Genomic DNA, 22,602 nt, shown 5'->3' on the forward strand with positions numbered 1-22,602 from the left:
ATATATATATATATATATATATATATATATATATATATACATAGGGCGACCATCATCCACTCACTTGATGTAGAGCTGCCTACTTCTTCCTTAGCCTCTATCATTTTTTTTCTGTGTCTGCCCTCCTCTCTTCATATTTCTCCCATCTTTCCTGTCACTTCTTATTGCTTTTCTTTCCTTTACAGGTGGCTTTACAATGAGTGACAAGCCAAATGGTTTCCTGTAAGCCAAGAAACCATTTACTACGCTGGGTGGTAACCATATAACCAAACCATACGTGCTCCCTATGTATGAACAAGTGGGTTGGTGGAGGATTAGTGCCCCTCCCCATAAAATAAATAACTCAAAGTCAAATGGCCACCCCTTACGGGATTGTGGCATCTGGCAATAGATAGATAGATAGATAGATATATATACTCGACCCTCGATTTGCTTGACTAAAAGGGGGGTAGACCAGTCCGGGAATGACAAAAGTCCGGCCCACATACCATTCCCTGAACTATTACCATAATTTGTCCGAATTCTCCAATATTGTCCGGCAATTATTCCGATAATCTAGAGCATTCTGGAATGTAGGCTACCAATACCAACATAAGTAACATACACAGTACATAAAATAATAACACTGATGCAATAGCAATAATAATAACTGACACAATAGCTGTATTTTGCTAGCTACCACCCTAAGAATGGTTGTTTTAGACAGTTGTTGACAAAAATGTGAAGAGTATGATAGAAGATCAGAAAGTTGAGGAAAAAGTGGAAAATGAGGAAGGAATGGAGCACCACAAGGTCAGCCAACCACTAACCAGCTGACCGAGATACAAACACGCAATCTTGGACCGAATCAGCAATTTTAATTAGAAAATATTTTAATCTTTATCACCATATTGGTTTGCACACCTAATTACAGTATTTGAAATTCAGTCAAAAATTTGTGCTTAATATAATTATTAATAGAAAATCAGGATTCACAGTGAAAATTTCTTAAAGTCAGCATAAGTGTTTTGCCTCTAGCCTAACAACTCACCTTGACGGATTGTGTTTTGTAATAAATATCGATTTACAATGGTGATACATTTCTTTTTACTCAAAATAAATATTCATTGCAAAACAGAAGTCTGTCAAGGCGTCCTGATGAACTGAAGGGGAAGTCTGTCAAGGCGTCCTGATGAACTGAAGGGGAAGTCTGTCAAGGCGTCCTGATGAACTGAAGGGGAAGTCTGTCAAGGCTTCCTGATGAACTGAAGGGGAAATATCTGCTAACAATGGCCAACCACTAATTAGCTGATTGAGATACAAACAATCATCGAATGAGATCTCGATCTTGGACCGAATCGGCAATTTTAATTGGAAAATATTTTAATCTTTATAACCATATAGGTCTGCAAACCTAATTATTTGAAATTCAGTCAAAAGTTTGTGCTTAATTTAATTAATAGAAAATCAGGATTCAGAGTGAAAACTTCTTAAAGTCAACAGAAGTATTTTGCCTCTAGCCTAACAACTCACCTTGACTGACTTTTGTTTTGGATAAATATCAATTTACAATGCAGATACATTTTTTTGTAATCAAAATAAATATTTATGCAAAACAGAAGTCTGTCAAAGTGTGCTGACAGTCTGAAGGGGAAATATCTTCTAACATTGGCCAACCGCTCATCAGCTGACCGAGATATAAACACTGACGATCTGAAGGGGGAAAATATCTGCTAACATTCATGCATTGTAGCTCTGAAACCTAATTTTTTAAATCAAGTTATATTAAGTACAATTTTTAAAGTAGATTTCAGATAATTAGGTGTGTATGAACCACTGTGGCAAAAAAAATTAAAATATTCTCCAGTGAAAAGTGCCGATTTGGTATTTAGTCACACCGAGTAGGGTGAGCTAAGTGAGTAGGAATAGATCCCATTGACTTTGTCTGTAAGAAAATATTTTTTTTTATTGCCTATGAATTTTATTGTGTCCAAGCCTCCCTTAAACTTTACTGTGTTATGCAATTAACTATTTACAGAGGCATTTGAGAAAGGTAAGAGGCAAATGGGATATTGCCACGAGTTAGGAGCTGGTGGTATGAAGCAGGTTGGTGGCCAAGATGTGTTTCATGTATGAAAATAATTTCTTGTGTGTGTTACGAATGGCCTGTATCGAGTCAAAATCTTGCAAAAATTTTACTGTGTTGTGCAGCAGACTGCTTATAGTTTTATATGAGAGAATAATGGCCAGACTTTTGTTGAGAATCCCCGACTTGTACGGGCATTTGTCTGGCATTTGATAATATTGTCCGGCCTCAGCCAATATCCGGGAAATTCGAAATCAGGGAAACAGGGGTCTGTCAAATCGTGGGTCGAGTGTATATATATAAGTGATAGGTGGGGGCGCTCACCATCCACTCGCTCGATGTGGTGTTGCTCTCGGGTGTCTGCCCTTTCCTTTCCTCCTTTCCTTCCTTCCTCTTCTGTCTTTCTTTACTTCATTCTTTCCTTGTCCTTCTGCCTACGGGTGACTTTGCAGTCCCTCTTTTGTCTTTCTTTCCTGTTCCTTCTGCCTGTGGGTGACTCTACACTGAGTGACAAGCCAAATGGTTTCCTGTACACCAGGAAACCATTTACTGTGGTGGGTGGTAACCATGTAACCAAATTATGGCACCTGGTGGTTTAGTAGGTAATTGCGACGCTCCAATCAGATTGAGTCAGTGAAGGTTTATATCCAAGGGGTGGTTGGTGTTATTGCTCACGTAATGCCACTCAGGGATGAATGAGGCTGGTCACTCTCATCTTAAATGTCAGGACCAACTTGCCTAGCCCCGGGGTCCTACGCTCCTCATGGGGCAACGTAGGATTGGATGATGGATGGATGGAGAGAGAGAGAGAGAGATACATATACACCCCCACCGCAAATTGACTTAGGACCTACACACAGAATTGCTATGAAAGAGTTGTCTGTCTTTGCTTTGTGTTTCCACCTCTACCAAGTGAATTTTTTGGGCAAGAAGTAACTGGCAACTCCTCTGGTGTTGGTGGGACATGGTGAAACACTCAGCATGTCAGTACTTGCCCAGAAGCGAGAGTGGGAGTATGTGGTCCCGTCGCTCCAAGCTCGCAACTCCCTCTTTTTTTGTATGCATTACTGTTTGCCCTGTTATTTTCCTAGAGTCGAGTTGTCATGCCTGGAAAGCATTGCTCAAGGGATGAAAGGGTCCATATCACTGCATGGAGGCAGGATAATGTCCCTATCAACACGATCTGTGAACGTACTAGAAACGCAAAGTCAACCGTCATGAAGATTCTTGCTGCATCGCGTAGCCTGCCACCTGATGTCATACCAGAGCCAAACAAGGCGGTGGAAAGAAGAGGATGACTTCCAGAGGTACAGATATGCTTCTGAAGAGGGAAGCAATCAAGAATCCTCGACTGACAGCAGCACAATTGAAGAGAATGCATCCCCAGCTGTTACAAAACGTCTCAATTCGAACTATCCAACACCGCTTGCAGAAGGAGCTGGGTTTGCCAAGCCTCACCACAGCCAAGAAATGGCTTCTCACTGACCGCATGAAGAAGCAGCGCATTCAGTTTGCCAAGAAGTATGCACACTGGACATCGGATGAGTGGAGAAAAGTTATGGTTTCCGATGAAAGCGCATTTCAAGTATTCCAGGTATGTTCTGCCAAGGTTCGTCGCCCTGCCTCCCATAGTCGATATGATCCTGCTTACAGGGTGCCGACTCTTTATGCACCCACAGTCAATAATGGTATGGGGGTGTTTCTCGGGTGAAATGGGAAGGGGAGGCCTCTACTTTCTTCCTAAGAACTTGATGATGAATGGTGGCTAGTACATTCAAGTTCTGAAAGATCACTAGTTAAACTTTTTTGTTATTCATGGGTGCGACTTTTTCATGCACGATTCAGCTCCATGTCACAAATAAAGAAAGGTGACAAAATGGCTTCAGGATAATCAGATTGAGGTCCTTGATTGGCCTGGCAACAGTCCGGATCTGAATCTGATAGAAAACTGCTGGGGAAAGATGAAGAAAATCACGCCAGAGAAGAAGACATCCAATCTGGACAACCTCAAGACTGAACTGACAAATGTTTGGTGCAAAGAAATGTCTCTAGATTACTTTAGAGATCTAAGTGATTCCATGCCAGAATGCATCCAACTGGTCCTGAAAAACAAGGGAAACATGATTTCATATTAATGAATGGCATTTCATGAACAAACATTGTGATATACAGGGGTAAGCCCTTAATTCACGCGAGGGTTACGTTCCCAGACCCTTCGCGTATGTGGTAAATTCGCGTATATGTTCTGCCCTTGTGTGCACATAATTATGCATGTCTACTAAGTATATTACATCTGAATAATACTATTTATGCACTACATACACATTATAAACTAGCATAAAGTATGAAAAACAACAAAAATGTAAGAAATTTAACACTGAAACCTGACAAGAACAGGCGTAGATGGAGAAATTTCAGCAGTCTGGTGCACAAACCCTCACTGCCTCCCATATGCTACATTCTGCCTTCTTTATTGTCCAAACAGTTGACTCATTTACCCTAAACATACGGTTCTGAGCTAGTTCACAGGTGTAGGTGGAGACACTTCAGCACAGTCTTGTGCACAAGCACTCACTGACTCCCGTTTAGTCCCGTATGCTACGTTCTGTCTTCTTTATTGTAGGAACAGTTGACTCATCCCAAACACACGGTTCAGAGACAATTCACCACGAAGTCAATTCACCATCAAAACATGGACGATTCCCTGTCATTCTATAATTATACTTATTATTGATTAATTAATACTTTAATAACTAATTTTCAGGGGGATTTTATAACTCATATAAGTAAAAAACTAGTGTATTGTACTTGCTGAATAAACTGGTATGTAAATAAATGACGGGGAATCATCCTGATGGAGAATTGTTGCCGACATTCCTCCCTTAAGTTTGTCCAACACTTTAACTTTCTCTGTCAGCAACATCACTTTACGAGTCCGTTTTGGTGTGTTACCACATGCATCACTAGCACTACGCTTAGGCCCCATGTTGGCAGACACGGCAAGCAATCACTGGAAGGCAGAAAAATAAGCCACAAATAACGATTCGAGAGTCATGCATGGTTCGACTGTCGGACTCAAACTGACTGTGTGGTGCGTGGAAGACCAACTTCCGACACACACACACATATGAATGCACATGGGCAGCAGGTAGGCATTTTTATATTTTATTTATTTCTCTTGTATATTAAAATTATTTATTTGAATACTATAATTTTGTTTTAATTATTGTACGAAAAATTCGTGGATAACCGAAATCGCGTGAAAAAAGTTCGCGTGAATTAAGGGCTTTGAAATAGTTTATGGGAACGAAAATGAAAACCAAAATGAACAAATTTATGCTCGGAACAAAAACGGAAATGAAAACGTTATCATAGTTAGTGTTCTGAAACAAAAACGCTATTTTAAAATCCCTGTAACCAGTTAATAACGTTCTTTTCGTTCCATGCCATATTTGGTCAATATCCAATTTCACTTCCAGTAGCCAAATTACTTGGGCCACTTTCACAAGAAGCCACTGGTGGCCTCAATTAGTTGCCTCCCATAGTTTTCAATGGAGCCTTTCATACGAGGCCACCGCGGTTGCTCGGCCAGCAACCAGCTCCCGGCAGTGGCTCACTCGCGCAACTAGTGTCCGCCACTGGCAGTTGCTGCCACTTGCTGTAAAGCATTGTTTCAAATCAGAGCTTTCATACAGCGCCACCAGTTGCCACCAACAAGACAAGGAGCTCTTCCTGTGACGTCATTCTTTCAAATGAGAACCGTGCCAAGGAGTGGCGTGAGTTCAGTGGAGGACACCATAGTCGCGGCGCGCGACACTGAGGTGGTTATTATCGTGCCCTGGCAACCTACCTCTACACAGTGTGTCCGATTTCGTGTATGAGACGCATGTGATTCGTGTATAATATATTCGTGCATAATAACATGATTTGTGTATAATATGATACGAAATTGGCCACCAGTGGAGGCCACCGGTGGCCTCATGTGAAAGCGGCCTTAAGTACATACATTTCTTATCTGTAAGTTTACTACATATATAGATACTGTGCACCATGTTTCCTGTAAATCAGGCTTAAATTTACTACCTTCTGCAGAAATTAAGTCTACTGTATCTGTTTACAGTACTTGCAACTGATGATGTGATTTTGTTTCAAACAGTATCATATGCACCACTTTTCATTTAATTTGTGAAGAGTATTTTTTTGCCTTTTATAATTATGAATTTTTGTTTTCATGATATGAATCACGTTCCCTTGTTTTATGAATATATTTTTTGCCATGTATAATAATTTAGTGATTCATGTCTTTACTTTATGACAATTGAGACTGCAATTTGCACACTCCTACACTACGCTTCCTGTATTGTATAAGTAAATATGTTGCCTTATTTTATAATGTAGTAGTATATAATTCTTACGACATTTAAGGGTTTTTGTTGGATACTATGCACAATGAAATGTATGGTTTTATTACCATCTATAAGAATGTAGTCATGTATCGGGCTAATAGCATATTCAATACATGGTTTGAGAATAACGTTCTAACAGGTTTTCATTTCTTTCTAACCAGTTCAGGAACGTTATGTTTCGAGGAGGAACAAAAAATGAAACGTTATTACTTGTATACTGTTTCTGCTTGGAACGAACCGTTTGAAAAATAATTTTGTTTTTAGGCCCTGTTTTTTAATACCTTGTGGGGGAAGGTCCTAAGTCAATTTGCAGTAGCTATGTGTGTATATACAGTATATATACTGTATAGGTAGACAGATTAAGATAGACAGCAGACATATGTACAGTATACTGACTATCCATCCATCCATCCATCATCCAATCCTATGTCACCCCATAAGGAGTGAAGAACCCAGGGCTAGGCAAGTTGGTCCCAATGTTTATGATGAGAGTGACCAGCTTTACTCACCCTGAGTGGCATTACGTGAGCAATGAACCCCAACCACCATCCATCTATCCATCATCCAATCCTACGTTGCCCCATGAGAAGCGTAGAAGACCGGGACTAGGCAAGTTGGTCCTGACGTTTTAGATGAAAGTAACCAGCCTCACTCATCCCTGAGTGGCATTATGAGACCAATAAACCCCAACCACCCCTTGGATATTAACCTTCACTGGTTCAATCTGACTGGAGCGCCGTAATTACCCACTAAACCACCAGGTGCCAAAATTTGGTTACATGGTTACCACCCAGCGTAGTAAATGGTTTCCTGGTGTACAGGAAACCATTTAGCTTGTCTTGTCACTTAGTGTAGAGTCACCCATAGGCAGAAGGAAGAGGAAAGAATGAAGGAAAGAAAGACAGAGGAGGGAGTGTAAAGTCACCCATAGGCAGAAGAAAGAGGAAAGAATGAAGGAAGGAAAGGCAGAAGCAGAAGGATTGAAGAAAGGGCAGACACCCAAAGCAGCATTACGAGTGAGTAGATAATATATATATATATATATATATATATATATATATATACACACACACACACACAGATATACTCTTGGAAGGCATTTATGGAATCTACGTTATTACAATAACAAGAGAATAAATTAATATTTCAAATAAATCACCATGAAAGAGGTACCAGAAAGCTTCCTAAGCCAATAAGAATACTGTCTCTAAACTTACCTGTGCATTCTGCCATCCTATTATGATGTACTTTCTAAACTTTTGCACCTCTTCAGTACAAGAACCCTCTTCCCACTCTATTCTTGCTACTTTCATGTTATCATAACAGTGTAGATTACAAGACAGCAAAATGTAGATAACAAATGAAGACTTGCATTACTAGCTATGCATGTTTATTAATCATGCCATTATCAATTTTGTCACCTAATCTTATCTTGGGTACCATTCAGGTTACAAAATAACAGCATTGATAAAATGCCTGTGGGTACAGGCTAAAATAGTACCACCTACATATTCCCACTGTACTGTGAAGGTGACTAAACACGAGGAGATGATGGAGCCAGGAAGCCCTCTGTTAAGGATCTAGCCAAAAAGAGGATCACAGAAGTCTTGTTTCTGAGTCTTGTGCTTTCCCAGTGCCCACTAAAGCAAGAGAGGCTTGTAAGGTTACATGGAATGTCCAAGATGTGAAGGAAGAACAACAGGTGGTAGGTACTGTGCGAACCATGAATAAGCAGGAGTTTTATGGGTGTGAGCACTTGCAAATGGAGTAAAAAGGGAGCTGGTAGGCTGACTACTGATGAATGACAGGTGAAGGATAAGTTACTACCATACCATTATAATATTCAAGATTCATGTAAGGCAAGTTTAAGCTTGAGATGGTGGAAGTGGCTCTGTTAGCTACACATACATCTTATGACATAGTGGTCCAAAGGTGCAAATAAGAGTAATGTGCTACATATACATCTTATGACGTAGTGGTCCAAATGTGCAAATATGAGTAATGTATTTCCATAGGCTCTATCCCCAAAAGGTGAGTGAAGAGTTTTGATAAAGCAATGCCTCAAAGAGAATTTGGCCAATCATCTACTTTGAGGGATGAAGTGCGTGAAAGGGTACAGCAGGGAAGGAAGATTGTTGGTACATTGAAAGCAGTGATGAAAAATAGGGAGGTGAGTATGGAAGTTAAGAAGTCACTGCATGATAGTATTGTGATCCCTACCCTGACGTATGGAAGCGAGGCGTGGACCTCGCAAGAGGGGAACAAGTCAAGAGTGAGAGCAGTGGAAATGAGTTACTTGTGAGGAGCATGTGGAGTGACGTGGAGGGACAGGATGACGAATGAAGAAGTGAAGGAATGTTGTGGGGTGGATGTAGATGTGGTTGAGAAGATTAGGAGAAATGCACTGAGGTGGTTTGGACATGTGAAGAGAATGGAGAATGAAAGACTGACTAAGTGGGTGTATGTAGGTGAGGTGGAGGGAGGGAGAGGGAAGGGTAGACCGAGGATGAGGTGGAGAGATGGAGTTGAGAGGTATATGAGGGAGGAGGGGGGGTGAGTTGGGGGGAGGGTAGTCAAATGGTGGGTGACAGAGCGACTTGGAGGCGTTTTGTCTGCGGCCACCCTTTGCAGGATTAGGGCGTCGGGCTATAGATAGATAGATAGATAGATCTACTCTTAAATGTGCTTGACTATGATATCCTACCTATGGGCCCAAACACCTCACTGATGCTAAGACTGAACCAACTGTTTTTTGTGATGAAAGTATGGAGGAGAAATAATGCTTTTAGAATGAGGTAAAGCGACAAAATGTGCTAAGGAATCACAGTGTGTCTGCAACAAGTGATGAAATGTTATGGGTCCTCTGAATGATGCAATGGGTTATTCAGCTGTGTTACAAGAAAATTATGACACACACTTTTTAGGTGAGGTTATGCACAAATAACTGATGTCTTAAGCACAAAGAAATACATTAATGTGCAGGGTACACAGAGAGAGAATGAATGCTGAAAGAAACCAAACTGATTATGTACTTGTAAAGATACTTGGATGTATTGGTGACATCTGAACTGAGATAGGATGATGCTATCTATCTATCTCTATCTATATACCTAGGCTGCTTCCCCCAAGGAAAGGGAGGTAGCCGAGACAGGACGACACACTTCCCATTTACTCATCCATTCAAACACATTCATTCGCACCTTAGCCCCCCAAAGGGGAGAAGGGACGGATCCTCACCACACCACACCACAAGAGGGTCAACTGCGCAGTGCAATCAGTGACATCCGTAGCAGCGCCCAACAGCACAGCTGGTTTACCCCTGCCACATCATAATAGACCCATACCCTTACCCACACCTGACCTCATTAGTTGATCAGACCAAATGTGGGAGAATATCCCCCCAAGGCTGCGTCATCATTTATTCATTCACAATTTCTCTCCATTTATTTCTGTCACACACAGCCACTCTTCCTTGTTCAACAGACATCCCTCTCGCATCCAATGCTCTCTTCACACTGTCCATCCATCGTATTTGTGGTCTCCCTCTCAGCCTTACATCTCTCACATCAGATCTAGTTATCTTTTTCACTAATTGCTCATTATCCATTCTTTCCATGTGCCCAAACCATCGCAACACCCTCTGCTCAACTCGATCAGCCACCTCCCGAACAACTCCAGTTCTCCTTCGCACTTCATCATTTCTCACTCAATCCATACGCGTCACTCCACACATACTCCTCTGACACCTCATCTCCATTACATTCAAACTTTTCCTAGCTGCTACATCCATATTCCATGTTTCAGCCCCATATAATGCAGTCAGTACCACAACACCCTTATACAGCCTTCTCTTTACATCCATTCTAACTGAACAACATCTAAACACTTTTTTCTTTCCTCCCAGCACCTTTCCTACTTCATTCATTCTAAACTTCACTTCTGCATCTATTCTTCCATCCACAGCAACATGTGACCCTAAATACTTAAAACACTCTACCTCCTCAAGCAACTCACCATTCAAAACTATATTCATCTCCCTACCATCTACTGACCTCATACACTTCATCACTTTACTCTTATTCTCATTTACTTTCAATTTCCTCCTTTCACACACCCTTCCAAACTTCCCTACCAACTGTCTCAATCTCTCCTCTGAATCAGCCACCAGTGCAGTATCACCTGCAAACAGCAGCTTATTCAGATTCCACTCTCTACCATCAACATTCACCAGACTCAGACCTCCACCTAAAACTCTTGCATTCACTTCCCTTACAACACCATCCATATAAATATTAAACAACCAAGGCGACATCACACATCCCTGCCGCAGCCCCACTCTCATGGGAAACCAATCACTCAGTATTTCCCACTCTTACAACTGTTCTACTATTTACATAAAAACTTCTCACCCCTTTTAGTAACCTACCATCAAGTCCATACAATCTTAAAACTGTCCACAAAGCCTCCCTATCAATTCTATCGTATGCTTTCTCTAAATCCCTCTCCTAAAGCCGCACTGCTCACCACCAATCACTCACACTGTACCCTCTCTAACTCTCTTAATTAACACTCTACCATACACATTACCTACAACAATCAACAGATTTATACCCCTAAAGCTAGTACATTCATACTTATCACCCTTCCCTTTATACAACGGGACCACACAAGCACTTGCCCAGTCAACTGGCACCATACCTTTCACAAAGCACACATTCAACAATCTTACTAACCAGTCAACAATAGTCGCTCCATCACACTTCAGGCATTCCACAGCACACCCATCCATACCTGCAGCTTTCCCTTTTTTCATCTCATTTACTGCCTCCTGCACTTCCTCCTTTGTAATCAAAGAATCATTCAAATCTCCCATTTATTCCTTGTAGCCTTCCATCCGCCGTGTGAAGTGTTTTAGGTGAAACTGAGAGGACTACTTAAGCAAAAGCATATCTGATCTTCTGTCTCCTACACTCCAATACTGTATTCTTCTAATACAAGGTTATAAGCCCTTTCACGTCTGAGGGTGGGAGCATTGAGATGGTACCCAATCAAATCTGAACTGCTCTTTTCCAGATTCAGGCTTTGCCCTCCAAAAAAATGGCACCCCCTTTTCTTCCAGTTTAAAAAGATTTTGAGTCCACTTCCAGCACAGGACACATAGCAATGTTAAATGTCTGTGCAGCCTGTGTACTCCTAAAGATCTACACTTTTCTCCTCACTTCACTGTCACACATCTTGTATTAACGTAACTTTTTTTCTCCCCCCCCCCCCCATCTTCAGTCCAAACAGAGCAACAAAATCATTTCGTTTCATTTCATTTTTAAAGGCTCCAACATGCTTACATGCATCGGCCCTGGTCACCTTATGGTGGCTCCCCATGCTGCTTGAATTCTGGCAGCTTTCCTATTTAATCCTTTATCCCTGAGGTCACAATGACCTCGTCCCAGGTCTTTTTCGGTCTACCTCTCACTACCCTACCCTCAACATTACCACTTCCCACTTTCTGCACCCAAATATCATCCCACATCCTCTCCACATGCCCAAACCATCTCAATTTACCTCTCCTCATCACAATACCAATACATTCCAGTTACATCCTACCTCTCAACTCTTCCATCGTAAAACTAGCCACCCCTGGGCCTCGCATTCAGGGATGAACTGCACGCCCACCTAATCACTGCCATTTCTGAACATTTAAGCCTGCAAATATCTTCTTCCTTTACTGCCCAAGTCTCACTACCATACAACATTACACTCCAAACACATGCTGCATACAAAGATCCCTTAGGGCACAGGGAGAGCCCTCTCAACGTCACGAAAGGCAACAGCTCCCTGAAATTCTTCCAATCACTCCTCACTCTAGCCACACAGCTAGCTCCAGCCCCACCTCCAGCGCATAGCATGTCTCCAAAATAACAAAACCTTTCCACACACTCAAAGGACTCATCAGCAAGGTCAATCCTTTTATGCCTAGCAATCTCCACATGCTCTCCCCGACACACAGCACATACGAAATAAGCATTATCTCAGTCTACTACTAATACCACTACATTTCTTAAGCACAAGCTTATCACTAACACTGCACAAGACGGAATTACTTCCATGTAGGGAAATATATTATCTATAACTTTTTGAAGTAATTTATAATGAAGTAAGTATATTTGGCCATGTGGAGAGGACGGAGGGTGAAAGACTGACAAAGAGAGTGTATGTAAGTGAGGTGGAGGGGGGAAGAGGAAGGGGGAGGCCGAGGATGAGATGGATGGGGTGGAGAGATATATGAGAGAGGGGGGTGTGAGTTGGGAGCAAGGCAGTGAAATGGCTGGGGACAGGGCGACATGGAGGTGATTTGTTTGAAGCCACCCTGAACAGGATTAAGGCATCTGGCAATAGATAGAAAGATAGACAGAAGTATATTTCTATGTCAAAAAGTGAAAAATGGCCAGCAAAAATACGAAAAAAACATCATCATCATCATAATAATCATAATCCATCCGTCCATCCATTATCCAATCCTAAGTTGCCCCATGAGGAGCAGAGGGGTACGGGGTTAGACAAGTTGATCCTGACATTTAAGATAATACAGTAACCCCTCTAAGATCCAGACATTTTGGGCTTGGGTCCATTAGTCCAAGTCTCGGAGATTCTCTAAGATATCTGGACAAAAGCCCATCCGGATGGACGCCTGAAACAATCTTGAGGGGGGGGGAGGAGTGTTCATCCCTACTCTAAATTTGCCGCACGGTGTGTAGTTCTGGCGACGTCTGCTAGAGTGCCCCTGCATCCTCCCCACTTCCTGCCTACCTACTATTGTGATTGCACGTTCATTGCCATGGTTGTCCACATGCTCGCTTTTGTGGTGGTGCCCTACCTGCTGCAGGCCCTGTTGCCACTAGACCACATGGGAATTTACGGTGTTGTGCAGTGTTAAGAATTTAGAAATCAGAGTGTAAAGGATTAAGTGCAGAGTCCAACACTGGTGTGGTGCAAGTAAGAACAGAATGTTCAGTGTTAAAAAATTATAATTCACAGTGCAAAGGATTAAGTGCAGTGCAACACTGGATTACTGTACGTGCTTCAAGTGCACCTTCACCACTGTCAGATCCATAGGGGAGGCGGGTTAATCTTCACAACAACCATGGATGTGTTGTAAGTACCCTGTACACTGCTAAATATTTTCCTTACTCACTTCTAATTTCTCATTCTCTAGGTCCTTTTCATTTATTTCATGGTTTCTGTCCTTATTTGTGTGAACAGGGTTTTAATTAGGTGCTGCGCATTTCCGGTAGCGAGTTATTTAGGTAGCTTTCAAGTTACGTTCAGTTGGGGTCTATACGTACTGTACCTGTCCAGGGGCATTTTGCCCAAGTCCTGGACTTTGCTTGGGCTCAATTACGTTGGATCTTGGAGGGGTTACTTAATAATCTGGTCTTATGTTCCTTAAAAGTGCCAGATCTTCCTATGGAACTCACTAGCACAGGACACTACTCACTTCTCACCTTCTTCACTCAACTGTCATCCTCCATCCTATCAACATTCCCAAACCATCTCAATCCACTCTTCCTCATTACAACTCTAATACATTCTAGTCGCAACCTTCCTCTCAAGCCTTCAATCATAATCCTACCCATTCCCCAGGGCTCGCATTCAAGGATGCATTACACATCCATCTAGTCACTGTCATTTCTGTATGTCTGAGCCTACAAATATCCTCTTCCTATACTGCCAAGGTCACACTACCATATGCTTACACTCCTAAACCTACCATATAGCATTACACTCCTAAAACATGCTGCATACAAAGGTCCCTTAGCACGGAGGGAATGCCCCCTCAATGTTAGGAGAGGCAACAGCTCCCTGAACCTCTTCCAACCACTCTACCTTAGATATAGAGTCCTAGCCACCCTAGCAACTCCAGCCCCATCTCCAGCACATTGCATATCCCTCAAATTACAAAACAACCACACACTCAAGTGACTTTTCAGCAAGAACAAGCCTTCCATGCCTGACAACCTTTACATTCCCGAAGTCACATGAGGCAGCTTCAAGCACCATGATACACAATAAAGGACACAAGAATGACCCCTGATGCATGCCAACATTCACAGAAAACTCATCACTCGAATTTCATCTCCATTCACTTTCACTTGGATGCGAGCACCCACATACACAGCCATAACCACTCTAGTCCATCGATCCTTGATCCCAGGATTTCTCATTGCCCAACTCATTCCCCCCCCAAGGGACTCTGTCAAAGACCTTCGAAAAATCAACAAAATCAAAGTACAGCTCCCATTTCTTTCCTATATATTTTTCCTGAAGCTGTCTGACAACAGATATGGTAACAATGGTCCCTTTGCCTGGCATATACCCAAACTGCACCTCATCAATATTCACTGTTTCCCTAACATACATGCCTTCTAGAACTCTCTCCATTTCCTTCACTATCTGGTCCAAAAGTTTTATGCCTACAATCTCCTCTTTCCAGGGTATCACCCTTCCCTAGATACACATTTACAATCACACTTTTCAGCCATTCACCTGGGCTGGGACAACACACTCATACATATTTGGATTTACCAAATCTGTAACTAAACCCAACTCCTGTATCTCCTCAGGCCTGCAACATTTCAGCAGTCAACCCAAACACCTCTACCACCTTCCTCTACTGCATCTTGCCAATTGCCAGGCTCACAGTAGCTCCACTAATCAAAGGCCAAGGGCCAATAACTGGGTCTGCTGCCTCTAAGCCATCCCGGTTCCAGTCAAACTCCTCATTCAGCAACCAGTTATAATGCTCTCTCCTCACTGTCCACCACTAACATTCCTTCACCATTCTTAACATGTTGCTCACCTATGATATCCGTTTTCCCTTTTCATCTGATCTGCCACCTTAAATACCATATTCTTCCTTTCAGCACTTGATATTTCTAAAGCTTTCGACAGAGTATGGCACCGTTCCCTGCTGTCCAAACTCCCTTGCTATGGACTAACGTCTTTTGTTCCCCTGATTTCTTCATATCTTAGAAAAAGAAGAGTAAAAGTAGATGATTTATACTCAATTAACGCAGGCGTGCTGCAGGGGTCATTTCTGGCACCAACCCTATCCCTGGTTCATATTAATGATCTCTTATCTGTCACTCACAATCCCATCCACTCATACGCAGATGACTCAACACTACATAGTTCATTCACACTCAGACACCCATACACAAAGTCTAGTATCTCTACCTTCCAACTCAGTACAGCCATCTCCATAAATCAAGACCTACTGTATCTACGATCAGTGAATGGGGACAAAACAACCTTGTCTCTTTTAATGCTAGTAAAACTAAATATATATACAATTTACTAATAGACAGATACTGCCAGATTCGTACATTACCTTCAGTGCTACTAATATTCCCATGTCCAAAAGTATTGAAATTCTTGGCGTCTAACTTAACAATGCCCTCAGATGGACCTCTCATGTTACATCACTTGCTAAAACCGCCTCAAAGAAATTGGATTATTGTACAGAGTCCATAACTTTTTTGCTGATGAGCAGTTAGCTATAATTTATAAGTTATGTGTGCTCTCAGCTTGAATATTGCTCACTCTTGTGGAATGGATGTGGAGAGGTTGCATTAAAACAACTAGACAAAATTCAGAACAAAGATGTTAAAATTATTAACAACCCTGCCATTACAGTACAAATAAACTACCTCCCCTGCAAGTGAGAAGGAATGTTGCCTCCCTTGCATTATTTTACAGATATTTTTTTGGCAAATGCTTAGACGAAGTTGCGTCCATGGTACGATCTCTCCATGCCTTCCCTCGTGCTACATGGGCATCTGGTAGCACTCATGACTGGAATGTCACTCAGCCATATTGCAGAGCTTCTGCCTATCAGAATTCTGTCATTCGCCGAACTGCATCTCTCTGGAACTCGCTTCCCCAGAGTTGTTTCCCTTCAAAGTTCAACCCACAGCTGTTCAAGTCTAACTGTTACAGATATTTTATGAACAGAGGACACCGGTAATCTGGTGTGTATGGATTTTTTTTTTTTTTAATTCGTTTTTCTTTCCTCCGTTCTGGAAAAAAAAAAAAAAAAAAAAAAAAAAAAAAAATTGTCCAATAATACTCTCTTGAGACTCAGATTTTGCCCTGTATACCTCTTTCTAGCCCAGCACTTGGCAGCCAAGTATTCCTCTCTGTTACCACCCCTTTTCCATTCCTGGAAAAGTCTTCTTTTCACCTTAACTGCAGCTTCTACACCCTCATCCCACCACCATGTTACCTTATGTCTTGGAGAGTCTCTTGTCAATCCATGCACTGAATCAGTAACTCTGAAGATACTGTTCTTGAGAGCTCTGTACTGTTCATTAACATTTCTGTCAACAGCTCACTGTTCAGACACCTCTCATCTAGCTATAGAAGGCATTCTTTGCTGCTTGGTTTTTCATCTTCCATATTTTCCTCCTGGGTGCAAAGGTCCCCTTCTTCACCACCTGCTCCTTATGCACCATGTCACAAATCAGTAATTTGTGTTGCTTCACACGTTCTTTGCTCCCTGTAACTTTACCATCCTTCACCAATCTCCTATCAGGCCTCCTGGCCAGGAAATATCCAATCTGGCTACTATTATCCCCAGACTCATATGTCATCAACCTAAAATGCATTTTGCACATAACAATGTTCACTGCCTCCCCAAATTCAACTGTTCTTTCGTCTTCTAAATTCCTCATAACATATGAACATCCCCCCATGTACCCATTCATATCCTTGAGCTACGTCATCCACACGACCATTTAAACCCCACCCCCCAAAAAAATTTGGTTTCATGTCAGGTATCCCAGAAGGGCTAAGGGGTTGCCCCTGGGTAGAGGACTTTGGATTGGAGCGTGTAGCATTATATGACCGGATGCCCTTCCTGATGTCTACCAATGACCCTTGTGGATTTGATCCTCCAACCCTTCGGTCAAAGCGGAGCGCTCTAACCCACTAGGCCACCACCCAAAACTACAATCTAATAATCTTCCATACCATCAACCACATATGTCAAGTCATCCCATGATCCATCTTCTTCTACATCATCCGAGTCAACTTGTGGAGAATATGCCAATATAACTGAAATTATGAGTTTACAAAACAATATTTACATCAGATTATACATAAAATGCTTATAGAAATACCAACTCTAACGTATGGAAGTGAAGCTTGGACGTTGTTGGAAGGACACAAGTCAAGAGTGAGAGCAGTGGAAATGAGTTATTTAAGAGGAGCTGTGGAGTCACATGGAGAGACAGGCTGACAAATGAGGATATAAAGAAGTATTGTGGCATGGATGTGGATGTGATAGGAAGCGTTAGGAGGAACACACTGAGGTGGTTTGGCCATGTGGAGAGGATGGAGGTGAGAGACTGATGAGGACAGTGTACGAGAGTGAGGTGGAGGGTGGGAGAGGGAGGGGGAAGCTGAGGATGAGATGGAGGGATGGAATGGAGAGGTATATGAGAGGGGGGGGGGGTGTAAGCTAGGAGCAGGGCAGTGAAATGGCAGAGGACAGGTTGATGTGGAGGCGATTTGTTTGTGGCCACCCCGTACGGGATTGAGGCGTCTGGCAATAGATAGATAGCTTCTAGAAATTGCCCACTCTTCCATAAAGCTTCGATCCAAGCCAAGATGGTCTGGTCTATAAACAACTGTAATTCTAACTGTCTGCTGATGGAAATTAATTAATTCATTCAATCACTCATCATCTAAACCAGTGTTGCCTCATGATCAGCAAAGGAGCCCTGGGCCAAGCAAGTTGGTCCTGACATTTAAGATAATAGTGAACAGTCTAATTCATCCCTGAGTGGCATTACATGAGCAATAAACCCCAATCACCCCTAGGATATAAACCTGCACTGGTTCAATCCGACTGGAGTGCCTTCATTACCCACTAAACCCCCAAGTGCCATAATTTGGTTATATGGTTACCACCTAACATAGTAGATGGTTTCCTAGTGTACAGGAAATAATTTGGCTTGTCACTCAGTGTAGTCATCATAGACAGAAGGAAGAGGAAAGAATGAAAGGAAGATAAACAGAAGAGGAAGCAAGGAAAGAAGGAAGGAAGAGAAGAAAGGGCAGGCACCCGAAAGCAGCACTACATCACGTGAGTGGATTCGAATAAAGATGGAATAAAGTCAGAAATTATGTAAGAAAGCATTCGTGAGTGCCATGGAGTAGATAAGTGCTACACCTCCACCTTGATGGTCAGCAGCAGGCCTGAGGAACATTTATAGAATGTGTCTTCAGGCAAAGCACTGCAAACATTATTAATACCAGATTCACACAACCAAGTTTCAGTAAAACATAAAATGTCAAGCTCATGCTGATTTCAAAGTTTACTAATATAGCCTATCGTATTTCAAATGGAACGAATGTTTAGAATTAGTTTTAACTGACTCGAGGGGGTGAAGTATCAATTTTTTGAGTGGACCAAGTTGGTGTTTTCAATAAATCTATTCCTGTGGGAAATCATAAGTGGACACACACTGCAAGATGCAAAATGAGCCACTGACTATGAATCACCATCAGCTTCTTGATGCCCAATGAAAGAAGACGCTAAATAAAAATTTATTATGCCTCAGTTAGACCTACTTACATCAACATCAGGTAACAGAACTATTGTGGAGTATTACTGGAAAAATTTAAATATGAAGTTAGAATAAAATATGAAGGTGAGAGAGTTGCTACTTTTTTCGAGTGCAATACAAGGGAGCTTTGGCTGTGTGTGGAACCATGATGCTGCTGTAGGACAAAACCCATGTTGCTTGGAAATGAGAGGGGTCAAGCATGCTCAAGGAGTATCTATCTATCTATTACCAGACACTTTAATCCTGGAAGGAGTGGCCACAGATTACCATCACCTGCCATTTCACTGTTCTCTCCCCAAACTCACATGCCTATCATATACTTCTCCACTCCAACCCTGCATCTCATCTTTGGCCTCCCCCTCCCTCTCATCTCCTCCAACTCCTTCACATACACTCTCCTCATTAGCCTCGTGCCATCCATCCTCTCCACATGGTCAAACCACTTCACTGTATTTCTCCTAATGCTTTCCATCGCATTCACATCCACACCACGATGCTCCTTCACTTCCTCATTTGTCAGTCTCTCTCTCCATGTGACTACACACACTCCACTCAAAAAACTCGTTTCAACCGCTATCACTCTTGACTTATGTCCTACCAACGAGGTCCAAGCATCACTTCCATAAGTTAGAGTTAGTATCACAATACTATCATGCAGCGACTTTTACATCCATGCTCACTTCCCTGTTTCTTATCACTCCTTTCAAAGACCTGGTAACCTTTCTTCACTGTTGTACCATTTCAAGCACTTTTTCCTCCATGCTTCCATCTTTACTCATCACACTATCTAAGCATCTAAATGTACTCACATTTTCCATTTCCTCATCATCCAACTTCACTGTACATTCAGTGACTTCATTTCTCTCAAAGACCATAACTTTACTCTTCCCTACATTCACTTTTAGATTCCATTTCTTACACACTCTCCCAAACTCACTCACCATGCCCTGCAGTTCCACTTTGCCTTCACTTAACAATGCAGTATCATCTGCAAACAACAATACAAGATGTTTCCAAATGCTGTCCTCTCTCATTAGGGCCACTCTAATATCCACTGTCCTATCTTGTATCTCTTTCATAACTGCATCCACATACAGACTGAACAACCATGGAGACATGACACATCCCTGTTTCAATCCAACATTCAGATAGAAAAATTCATTCAGTTCACTATCCACATGCACTGAAGCCTTAGCACCCTCATACATACTCTTCACAGCATTAAAAAACTTCCCATTTACTCCATATATTCTTAATATTTTCCGCATTCCTTGTTTATCCATTCTGTCATATGCTTTCTCCAAATCCATGAAGGCTGAATGCAACACATTACTCTTCACAAGAAACTTTTCCACCAAAGATCTACGGATGAATATTTGAGGTACACAACCTCTTCTCTTTCTAAAACTTCCCTGTTCTTCTCCAACTAATTCCTCTGTTGTTTCCCTAACTCTGTCAATAAGTACCCTACCATATACTTTTCTTATTACACTAAGAAGACAATGTCCCCATGATTACCACAAACTTCTTTTTCTCCTATACCTTTGTAGAGAGGAATAATTATACCTGACTTCCAATCCTCCGGGATTCCACTTTCCTCCCAGGCCAATCTACACATCTTCCCTATCCATTCTACTACTATATCTCCCCCATGCTTCATTTCACCATACACTCCATCAATTCCTGCGGCTTTCCTCATTTTGACTTTCTTCATTGCTTTCACTACTTCTATCCTACTGATCTCTTCCTCCTTTCTCACCTCCCTCCTTCTCCCAGCCATTCCCCAGCTACTTATACACGCATTATTTTCACTCATGTTTAACAGTTCTTTAGTGTTCTCTCCATCTGTTCACTTTACAGTCATCTTAACATTCCAGCTGTCTTGCAATCTTGCTAGTTGCTGTCACAAATAACCTTTTCATTGGTTCAGGTCCAGTCATGTGTTTTTTATTCCTGTTAATGCCTAAGTTATTTCTTTTTAGGGGGGGGGGGGGGGTGGAAAGGGGAATATCTCGAGCAAGTGAAGGGATCATACAATAATATATAGTTATGTGAGTGCAGTCCTCCAAGAAAGTTGTGTTGTTAATCCCAGCCCACATCTTGACCCCACAAAAACTTAACTCTCCTCAACCTCAGGCCCTCACTAATTTGAAGCCTAATTGACAGAGCTGACACAATAATGCTCCTCTTTCTACTGCTGGGTGCTGGAGGACACCTTCATGTGGTGACAAATAACCAGAACACAGCTCAGTTACATAACCTCAACTCCTTCCCATCCTCCCAAAAGAAGGTGGAATGTATAACGCCAGCATCAGCCTACAGTCAAGATTGCATCCAGATGAGTCTGGAATTACAGCAACAATAACTATGCTTTTTAACCCATGGATTGCAAGTCACAGCTCAGGCTGGGTAGCGTCGCATTGTGAACCACAGCTCGGGCTGTGCTGGCTGTGAATCACCGCTAACTACTCCACCCCTACCCAAAGTTATGCATGGTGCTACGCCAAGACGAGAGAGGGAGAAATTTTTTTTTCTCACCCTGGGTGTTCATCTTCAAGTTTATAAAGAACAAAAACATATTTTTTTTTTTTTTCACTACTCCCTCACGTAAATTTATGCATGGCCCTATGCAAAGATGGGGGGGGGGGGAGAGGGAGGGAGGGTGGGAGGGAGAGAGAGGGAGGGAGGGTGGGAGGGAGAGAGAGGGAGGGAGGGTGGGAGGGAGAGAGAGGGAGGGAGGGTGGGAGGGAGAGAGAGAGAGAGAGAAAAAAAAAAAATTTCACCAGATGATGCCCTGGATTTTTATCTTCTAAGTTCAAAAAAAAAAAAAAAAAAAAACAGTGGGGCAGGATCAATGACAAGGATGCTACTGTTGACTGGACATGATAAGTTACCTGAAAGGGTTGTGGAGTTTGTTGCAGCATGTTCTGTGGGATATGTACAGCTGCAATGGGCTGGGCTGGGGGTTGTGCATTCATGGGAGCCGCCGGAGTGAGGATGGGTGGCCCTGTCAACGATGCAGCTATTGGGGATGTGTACTCCTGCCGCTGGTTGTTACCTACAGGCACTGCAACAGAAACAACTGTGTCAGCTATACTAATAAATTCTAAATGTTTACATCTTTTCACTTTCCTACAGTAGATAATAAAAATGAGAATGTAATATATGATATAAAGACCAAATTACTTGTTCAGAACCATATACAATTATCAATATCAAAATTGCACAATTATCTTGAACAACTTAATATTTAAATAAAGCTCAGGGAATGAATATTCATTAATCAATTTATGGGTACAGTACTATTACCATCCTGACATTCTTGCCTACCTAAAATGGGTGAGATACAACTTATAAACTAAATAGTACAGCACAAATGTAGAATTACAAACATCACACCCTGAGAAGTGGGCTACACAATCAGCCACACACATTCCAGTCTGTTGAATCAAGGCCCCACCTAACAAGCATAACCCCCCCCCCCCCACCTTTTTATTTTTTTTAA

General features: G+C 42.0%; 1 protein-coding gene across 1 annotated transcript in view; it reads right to left on the bottom strand.

Annotated features, from left to right (window-relative positions):
• Positions 1-22,602, bottom strand: part of LOC145407043 (uncharacterized) — a 129,817-nt gene that overhangs the window by 17,234 nt on the left and 89,981 nt on the right. The window contains exon 12 of the mRNA XM_080278067.1: positions 21,992-22,164. Within this exon, the coding sequence (XP_080134193.1) occupies positions 21,992-22,164 (173 nt within the window). The remainder of the gene's footprint in view (positions 1-21,991; positions 22,165-22,602) is intronic.

Source organism: Coenobita brevimanus, chromosome 72 (assembly GCF_032717465.1).
Source record: "Coenobita brevimanus isolate Jiangsu-jjx chromosome 72, ASM3271746v2, whole genome shotgun sequence".
In the NCBI taxonomy this organism is placed as follows: Eukaryota; Metazoa; Arthropoda; class Malacostraca; order Decapoda; family Coenobitidae; genus Coenobita; species Coenobita brevimanus.